The sequence below is a fragment of the Terrapene carolina genome, unplaced genomic scaffold (genome assembly GCF_002925995.2).
Source record: "Terrapene carolina triunguis isolate 2854851 unplaced genomic scaffold, T_m_triunguis-2.0 Scaffold33911, whole genome shotgun sequence".
In the NCBI taxonomy this organism is placed as follows: domain Eukaryota; kingdom Metazoa; phylum Chordata; order Testudines; family Emydidae; genus Terrapene; species Terrapene triunguis.
In genome coordinates this window covers 13,657,162-13,666,127 of record NW_020698262.1, presented here as the reverse complement: position 1 = coordinate 13,666,127, position 8,966 = coordinate 13,657,162, and the positions used below count along the sequence as shown (strand labels likewise).

The following is an 8,966-nucleotide window of genomic DNA, read 5'->3' as shown; positions in this document are numbered from 1 at the left end:
GGAGTGGGCTCTGGCACCAATCCAGGGAGGGGTGGGGGCTATTGGGGAGGAATGCAGGAGGATTTGGCTGTAGGGCTGGTCTGGGGGGTGCCGGGGATGGGACAGGCCAGGCGACTGTTTCAGGTGTAGGGGTGCCATGCTGAGTGGGCAAAGGGAACACGTGGAGCAGGGGAAGGGAAGCAGAGATGTAGGGGGCTGAGATTGGGGCCTCATAGGGGAATGCGTGGCCTGGAAGCCAATGCAAGAACCAGGCCGGGGGGGCACAGGAAGGGTACAGCCATCTGGGGGCAGTCAGGGTGGACCCTGCACATCCCCAGGGCATTCCCCCAGCATTGCCTGCTGGAACCTGGGGCTCCCAGCCTGCGCAGACTGAGCCCCCGAGCTGCTCTGGGCTCAGCTTCCCTCCAAGGTTCCCACTACCCGACCAGCACTGCCTGCTCTCCCACAACAGGTCATCCTGCCTCCCTTAGCCCCCTGCCTGGAGAGCCCCCGTCACTCCCTCCAGCCCAGCTCTGCCATGGTGCCTGTGAGGAATCAGCCGGTTACAGGGGGCTGGGCAGGGGGCAGCCCCAGCACAAGGGGGCCCAGATCCTGATGGGGTGACTGGTCTATGGGACATTTAATCTGCCAGTGTAGTGTGAGCTGCTCTGTGATGCTGGCTGACCAGGCGCCTGCTTCTGCCAAGGTCCCCATGGCTCTCTTGAACGCTGACAAACACAGCTGGGCTCAGTCTGGCTCACCGGCGTGTCAGTATTGTTAAAATAGGTCTTAGATTTATAACTATGTGCTTAGTGCTTAGATTTTATTGGATGCTGGTACCTTGCTGCCTACAGTAATCTCACGTATAATAGCCATGTCCCATATGGTGCGGTAATATTGAAGTGTTTGTACTATAAGTCTCCGTGTGTAACTCACCAGCCAGGAGAGAGACATTAGTGTAAAGTGCTGACCTCCAGCAGACGGTGTGATGTCCTCGCCGGGGACACCAGACGAACTATTGTGGAACATCAAAGAGGACAAAAGACTTTGCTGATTGCTCTTCCCCCACGCCCCCCATGAAGCCGTCTTGCAAGTGAATTCCTCCCAACAACTGAGTTTGCAACTCCAAGCAGAGGGTGAGAAGGGATAGGAAGAAGGATCTGTGTCTTTATGCTGCTTGGACTGTGAGAGGCAAGGATCCCCGAGCGTAAGAAAAGCTGCCCAGTGGTTGGCCAGGGTTAGCCCCAGAGGACATAGAGAGCTTGCTGATCATAAAAGCTTCTATTACCTTTTGAAATTTAAGACTGGAACTCATTTGTGTATATATGATTAGCTGCTTTAGCCTTGTAAATACCTGTCTTGTTTCCTTGTCCTACATAATAAATCTTGAGAGGGATTTTTATAGGACTGGCCACAAGTGCTGTCTTTGGTGTGAGATCTGACCTGCAATGGAGGGGGGGTAAGTGACTCGCCTTGACCTGAATATTGCTGATTCTTGGTGTAAAGGCCCATCTGTCACAAAGGCAGGCTCACCTGGGTGGCAAGACAGTGCGACGCACCCAAGGGGACTGTCTGACTCCTTGTTAAGGCTGTTCTAGTGCCTGAGGGGTTTACACTGGAGAATTGGTTGGTGAAATGGACGTATAGAACTCACAGGCAATTTAGGGTCCAGCAGTCTGCCCTGAGGTCAGTATTCACACCCCGAGCCCTGGTCTACACTGCAGAATTCCTTTGGTGTAACGATGTGGCTCCGAGGTAATCCACCCCCGGGCGACGTAGTTACACTGACCTGAGCGCTGGTGCGGACAGTGCTGTCGGCGGGAGAGCATCTCCCAGCGACACAGCTCCTGCCTCTCGCCCAGCGGGGTTATTAAGGGGACGGGAGGGCTCCGGCAGCCGGGCTCGGGCGGGAATTTAAAGGGCCTGGGTCTCCCCGCAGCGGCTGGAGCCCTGGGCCCTTTAAATCGTCGCGGGGGAAGCCGGTCCAGTCCGGCACAGCGGACCGGACCGGACCGGACCCGCTTACTTTCCCCTCTGAGACAAGCCCCGAGTCAAAGCAGAAGAGCCCGAGACACTGCCCAGCCCCCCCCCACCGGTAAGAGGCGGGGAGCCAGGGAGGGAGGGTTCCTCTTTCTCCAGCTATTTAAGCGGCTGGCGCCTGGGAGCGCTCAGGCGCCTCCGCCCGCGATCACCATGGCCAGGATGGAGGTGACGGAGACCTTCGCCGGCCTCGCCTTGCCTGGCCACCTGCACACGCAGGAGTCCCTGCGCTTCGCCAGCAGCTTCCAGTTCCGAGACACGGATGTGGTCATCGTCACCTACCCCAAGTCTGGTAAGAGCCGGCGCCCCGCAGACGGGCAGGGCAGGACCCCCTGCTCCCCGGCCCAGCAGGCGGCTGGCTGGGCGGCACTTGCCCCCCAGGCGGGCAGCGCAGGGACTGGATCGCCCTCCGGGTCTCACCCGGTCCTTCGCATTGAACTGTCGCCCGGGGCAGCGCGGCTGGCGGATGGGCCACCGCTCCGGCCCCCGGCACCGCTTGTGAACGTGGCAGAAGCTGCCTGCCAGAGCCTCCGGGAAGAGGGCTCTGTCTGCGGCTGCATGTTCCCTCTGGCCCCCAGCCCGACGCCGCTGGCTGGGAAAGAGCTGGCCGGGCTGCAGGCGCTGCTCCCCACAGGTTTATCAGCGTCTGGTAGAGCCAGGAGCTGTCAGGGAGCGCCCAGGTAACAGGACCCCTGCCCCTGGCTGCGCTGCCGACTCCTGCATGTGAGCAGCAGGGCTGGCAAAATTCCCCTCCCCCCAGCCCCAGCTCAACTGCATTCCCGCCCTAACAGCCCCCAATGCCAGCTGTGTCCAGCCCCGTGGGGGGCAGGGGTGCCCCGGGGGCCCATTGCAGCGTGCTGGATTGTGCCTGGCAGGAGGAGAGTGTCTAAGACTGGGGCCCCCCAGCTCTGTGCAGGGGGGCTCCCAGCAAGCACTGGCGGTGGGGTGGTCTCCAGACTGTTGCAATGACTCCTGTGTCGAAGCCAAGTGCAGACATGCCCCTGGCGCAGAGCCCGCTCGGCAGTCGCTGTCCCGCTCCAGCCAAGGTCACACTCTGCTCAGAGCACTGAGACGCCTGGGGAGGGGGCTGGCTGTGGGGACCCCACATTCACCTGAATTCCCAGGCTGTGAGGGCCAGGAGGCTCCAGCTGGCCGGTAACTGGCTGTGTTAGCCCAGGACCACGTGCCCCTCGCTTGGCTTGGGCATTCCTCAGCCCAGGCCTGGCCTGGATCAACTCACTTGGTAGGAATGCTGCTCAGGAATGCACTAGTTGGACCTCACCAGCGCTAAGCTGACGCCAGCCCACCCCTGCTGACTAAACACTCAAGGCTCTGGGCCAGCGGCCAACAGATGTCAATAAACCCAGCTGTGTTATGACAGCCTGTGTCTGACCCTTGGATCGTGCCACTTCTTTGGAATTCTCTGTTATGTAGGCGGCTCTTGGAGCACGCAGCCCCTCCTTGTCCTCCCCTGCTCTGGAGGGGGAATGCCACAGGGGCTGGGGGCTGCTAAGCGGAATATGCTGGGAATGTCGGTGCTGAGGGGCGGGCGGGCTCCAGGCAGGCCCACTGGCAGAGGTTATCACTCCTGCTCTGTCTCTGGGGCAGGGGAGGAGCCCTGGGGAAGCTCACGGACAGACCTCTGCCTTTCTTCTCTAGGCACCACCTGGATGCAGGAGATCCTGACCCTGATCCACAGCAAGGGGGACCTTGAGCCAGCCAAGACCATCCCGAACTGGGCCAGAGCCCCCTGGCTGGAACACACGCACTTCAAGGACCTGCTGCAAGAGACCAGCGGGCCCCGCCTCATCACCACACACCTCCCCTGCCAGGTCCTGGCCCCCGCGCTGAGGAAATCCAAGGCCAAAGTGAGTGTCCGGGTCCTGACACGGGCTGGGTAGGGAAGGGCCAGGCAGGCAGAGAGCGAGCGTTCGGTATACAAACTCCACACCCTGCTCTGCTGGGGGCAGCTCTATTGTGGCTTGTATCTCCAGCGTGGGGCGAGGACGTGGCCGAGTGCTCTGCCCATGTGCCCAGCGCCTGCCCAGCAGTGGGGCTAGACGGAGACGACTCGAATGGCTGGCAGAGCTTGCCTGGACCCCCCATGGCTGTGTTTCCCTCAGTTCGGTCTGAGCCCCAAGGGGATTGCACTAGACTAGGTTGGTCTGCCCTGGCTGAGTGAGCCTGTGGCTGAAAGGGGCTTCCCCCAAGCCAGCGGGCTTGCCCTGGGGCTTTCTGTGCACTCAGGTAATTTACAAGTGAGGAATCACCCTACTGCCATGCATAGGGCCCATGGGGTGGTGGACCGGGGGGGGGGGCTGCATGCTGAGCCCCTGGGGTGGTGTAAGGAGCCTCCCTGCTCCAAAGGCTTCGCTGTTGGGCCCCACCCCCTTGTTCAGGACACAATCCCGGAGCTGGTGTCTTGGGAATGGGGCATGGAAAGGGGGGTGAATCCTGACGGCTCAGAGCAGCTGGGAGGAACCACCCCGCTAGGGGCAGGGCAGGGCACGTGGCCACTGCTCCTCCTGTCTGCGTGTCTGTCTGACGCCGGATGTCCTTTGTCTGCTCCTGATCCCAGGTGATCTACATGGCCCGGAACCCCAAGGACGTCGCGGTTTCCTTCTATCACTTCCACAAGATGGCCAAGTTCCTGCCAGACCCTGGCTCCTTTGAGGACTTCCTCATCCGCTTCCTGGATGGCACAGGTGAGTGGGCATCCCCTGCCCTTCTCCATCACCATCCCTAGAGAGCTCCGGGCACTTTGCAAACGCCCTAGGCTTTGCCGCCTCTCGCCAGTGCCACCTCCCCCATTTACAGCTGGAGAAACCGAGTCAGGGGAAGGGCGTGACTCACCCAAGCTCTAATGGGGAGGGAGGGAGGGGGGTGGCTGGGCTCAGAGCTTAGGAGGCCTGGCTCTGTAGTCCCTGCGCTAGGCCCTGCCCAGACCTCACAAAGGGCGACTAGGGGGTCAGCTCAGAGGCTCAGGCAATCCGCAGGAGCCTGGGAATTAGCTGCACCCAGTCACAGGCAGTGGAGAGCCCATGGCAGCCAGCTTTCTGCTGCCCAAAGGCAGGCTTGCTTTTAGTGCTGTCCCCTACACTCAGCCAGGGGTGTGGCTGCCCCCGCCCTCCACGGTCCTGTTGGGCACACTCCTGGGGCTTTGCCTGAGCCTAGCAGCACCCCAGCAAGTGCTCTGGGGAGGGGCTATGGCGCAGCTGAGCCAGAGGGGGTGAGGGACAGATCCAGCCTGCCAGGGCTCTGCCGGCAGAACCAAGGGTACTCTCAGCGCGGGGTTGGAGGAGGGCCCCACGGGGCCCAATGCTGGCTCTGGGGTGCATGAGCAGGAGCTTTCCCAGGGCCGTTTGCACCATGGCCAGAGTCGCCTCTCGATCCCGACCCTCTCTCCTCCCCGCAGTGCAATACGGCTCCTGGTTCGACCACGTCAAGGGCTGGCTCAGCCAGCAGGCCGAGCTGGAGCTCTTCTACATCACCTACGAGGACGTGCACAAGGTGAGTTAGCCCGAGGGCTCCCAGCTGCCACGGGCATGCTGGGGCACAGCCACTGGCGTCTGCTGGGTGGCAGCCGAATGGCCCGGCTGAAGGAGCCGCTCCCTCGGTGTGCACTTTGGGAGCTGAGCTCTGTCTGGGCTCCGGGAGGCCACGGGTGGCCTTGGCATGTGGGACAGCGACAGCCGCCAACTCCCACGTGGCTCCACATCTGCTGCAGGCCCCACAAGGCCCAGCAGCCTCTGCTTCGCCCTGACACCGCCTGTGGCATCCCAGCTGTCTGGGTGGCAGCAATTGACAAAAACAACAAGGAGTCTGGTGGCACCTTAAAGACTAACAGCAATTGACAGGAATCCCAGGCTGGTCAGGGGTGCTGCCCCATCCCCCGGCGACGGGCTGGTGCCCAGCACAGCACCGGGCAGATGGGGCACTTGTGGGGCAAAGCCAACGGCACATGAACCTCCCCCACCTGTGACCTGGACCTACTCACACGACACCTCCTGGCTGAGCCGGAGCCCCCAGAGCAGGGGTCCAGCCCCCCCCAGTCACTGGCTGCTCACCCGACCTGTCCTGGGGGTGCCCCTCACTAACGGTGCTGGTCGCTGCGGCTTTGCAGGAGCTGGGGCGCTCGGTCGAGCAGCTCGCTGATTGGCTGGGCTGCCCACTGCAGCCGGAGGAGATCAGAGAAATCCAGCAGCACTGCAGCTTCTCCTCCATGCGCGAGAATGCGATGGTGAACTACACGCTCGTCCCCTGCGAGATCATGGACCACAGCCAGGGCAGGTTCATGAGGAAAGGTACGGTCCCAGCCCCTCCGCCTCCCCCCGGGGCAGTGACGGCAGTAAAGGGCCTTGGCTCATCCCCTGCCCTCTCTGCCTCCGCCCCTCTGCTGACTGTTTGAGCCTCCAACCCCTGCGGCAGGATGGAACCAGCTCGCTGCCCTGTGGGTGCCCCTGGATGGGAGCCAAGGATGGGCGTGAGCCGCCCCCGCGGGCAGATGGGCTGAGTCAGAAGGAGCCAGGCAAGCCCTGCTCGCTTGTGTGCCCACAACCCTTGCTGTCACGGCAAAGGGTAGGGGCTGATGTAACCTAGGCTTGGCTGAAGGAACTCCTGGTAACGCCTCCCACTGCGGACTGCTAGCAAACCGTCAAAGGGCTGCCCTGCAGCAGCCCGGCAGCGTTCCGGCTGGGGTGGGGAGGGACAGGATGCCGTGCTCCCAGGGGCAGGTGTTCTGCACTCCGAGCTGATCCCCAGTGGGCTCTGAGGAGCAGAGTGAATCCCACAGCTGCGTGTCCTCTCGATAGGCTTTTTGTGCCCATCACCATGGTATCTGGGTCCTGATAGGGAAAGGCTGGCACGCCTGGCTCTGGGCCAGCACCCAGCTTCACTCTGCATCTTCTCCTCCGTTTTAGGGACAGTTGGAGACTGGAGAGACCACTTCACCCCGCTGCAGAACATGCTCTTCCACAAGATCTACCAGAAGGAGATGCAGGACTCCAGTATGCGCTTCTGCTGGCTCCTGGACTGATGGGGGGCTGAGCTGGCAAGGGATGTGGCTAAGCAGGCAGGGCAGGGGCTTTGTCCATGGTTGGGATGCAGGGAACAAAACTCTAAGCTACGTACTTTGTTGGGCAACATGTGCTGCACCCCCCCACCCCCCCCGCCAGTCCCGGACAGTGGAGAAGGCTGTGCCAGTCACAGCCCTAGGGAGGTGACCAAGGCCTCTGGCCTCTCCTGGAGGTACCGGGAGCGTGTGTGTGTGTGTGTGGGAGAAGGCACACAGAAGATTGGATGGAATATCATGGGGGGGATGCATTGGCCACAACCAGGATCACAAGCCCCCGCCCCGCTGAATGTTACCCCGCACACAGCTACAAGCACCATTCCCCAGCCCTTCTCAAAAGTGAGCGCCCACTGGGCTGCCCACCTCTGCCCCAACCTAGGCTGTGCCACTCCCCTAGAGGGGAGCCAGGGCAGCAGCCTTGCTGGAGGCCCTGATGGGGGACGTTGATTCGGCCGAGTCACTCCCTCCCTCCTCAGACTTTGCAAAACACCCACCGTGACCAAAAAAGGAAGCACGGGCCCCAGGGGATGGGGAGGGACCCAGCTTTGGTGGCCAGGGTGCAATTCCTATGAATCATCACAAGGTTCTCTTGTCGTCAAGCCAAGATAAGCTTCAGACGGACTCTCACCAGAGCGTTTAAGATAAGCTGTATTTATATATAGGAAGGCAGCCGATTTCCCCTCAGGCTGGCAGGCCCATTGGCTCAAGCAGGCAGCCTGCAGGCCCTGCCTAGCCAGCGGGTTTAAGTAGGGTGACCAGAGGTCCCAATTTTATAGGGACAATCCTGATTTTTGGGTCTTTTTCTTATATAGGCTCCTATTACCCCCCACCCCATCCCAATTTTTCACACTTGCTGTCTGGTCACCCTAGGTTTAAGATTTGTCTAACTGACACAGTTGTATATTATGGTGACAGTGCTGAGCACACGCAGGAGGCAAGGGGTGTCACTCGCCCCATCAGAGCCGGGGCTGGCTTTTGTATTGGAGTGTTAGGTGTAATTATTGAATGGTTTTGTTTATGGAAAGCGTCTTGTGAATTCTTTGGAGAACCATCAAACTGCCCAAACAGGTATGCCAGCGTCTCCCACTGGGTCTTGGTTGGGAGAGACATGACACCGCATTCACATGGGCCAGTAGGCACTGCCCAGCACACACAGGTGTGCTTGGTACAGCATTGAAACACAAACCCATATCCAGGGCAAGGGGCCATGGCCTCCCACTGAAAGAAACAAGGCAGGGAGGCTTGGGGAAATGTGAAGCAATGCCAGACCCACCTCTGGAAGACCTAGGCAAGGCACCCCATGGCAGCTGAACTGCCCCCCTTTGCCCTAAAGGAAGCTGCTTTCCCCTATTCCCCTGAGATCAGGGTGAAGGGAGTTTGCTCTATGGCTGCGCCTTTGACAAACAGAACTCCTGGGGGAAATTCTGTGCCACTGAGCATGTGCAGAATTTATGTTCCCCACAGATTTCTTTGCTTCCCCGCAGAAAAATAATTTTGACAGGGAAGCAAAGGGAAGCCACAAGAGCGGTCATGAGACCCTCCCCAGCAGTATGCTTCGGGTGCCCAGAGCAGCCAGGAGAGAGATAAATCACTGTGGGGGAGGGGGCGGGACTGGGGAAGACATGGCTGGTCGCTCCTACCCTGCTAGTCCCGGCTGGGTTGGGGAGGATAGGACTTCCTTTTCATAGAAGATTAGGGTTGGAAGAGACCTCAGGAGGTCATCTACTCCAAACCCCTGCTAAAAGCAGGGCTAACCCCTGCATGGCATCCAGGGCCAGGTCAGACCCACCCCCGGCTGTAGGAAGCTCTGCAAACCCCTTTCCCCCTCCCCAGGTTCCTGCACCCATCGCTCCTCAGCTGCAGGAGGAGGGATCAC

The 8,966-nt window shown here is 60.6% G+C and overlaps 1 protein-coding gene across 1 annotated transcript; it reads left to right on the top strand.

Moving 5' to 3' along the window:
- The first annotated feature begins 2,135 nt into the window (after window positions 1-2,135).
- Window positions 2,136-7,185, top strand: LOC113409613 (sulfotransferase family cytosolic 2B member 1-like). The gene is made up of 6 exons (XM_026663741.2): window positions 2,136-2,311; window positions 3,679-3,887; window positions 4,598-4,724; window positions 5,435-5,529; window positions 6,143-6,323; window positions 6,939-7,185. Exons 1-6 carry the CDS (start codon window positions 2,173-2,175, stop codon window positions 7,052-7,054), a joined length of 867 nt encoding a protein of 288 aa, XP_026519526.1. The 5' UTR covers window positions 2,136-2,172; the 3' UTR covers window positions 7,055-7,185.
- Window positions 7,186-8,966: the final 1,781 nt, after the last annotated feature.

Bases quoted from the DNA above. Each gene is read 5' to 3' on its own strand.
- LOC113409613 (XM_026663741.2), top strand. From the start codon at position 2,173: ATGGCCAGGATGGAGGTGACGGAGACCTTCGCCGGCCTCGCCTTGCCT. The intron at 3,888-4,597 runs GTGAGTGTCCGG...TCCTGATCCCAG, and splicing joins TGAGGAAATCCAAGGCCAAA to GTGATCTACATGGCCCGGAA. The intron at 5,530-6,142 runs GTGAGTTAGCCC...GCGGCTTTGCAG, and splicing joins CCTACGAGGACGTGCACAAG to GAGCTGGGGCGCTCGGTCGA.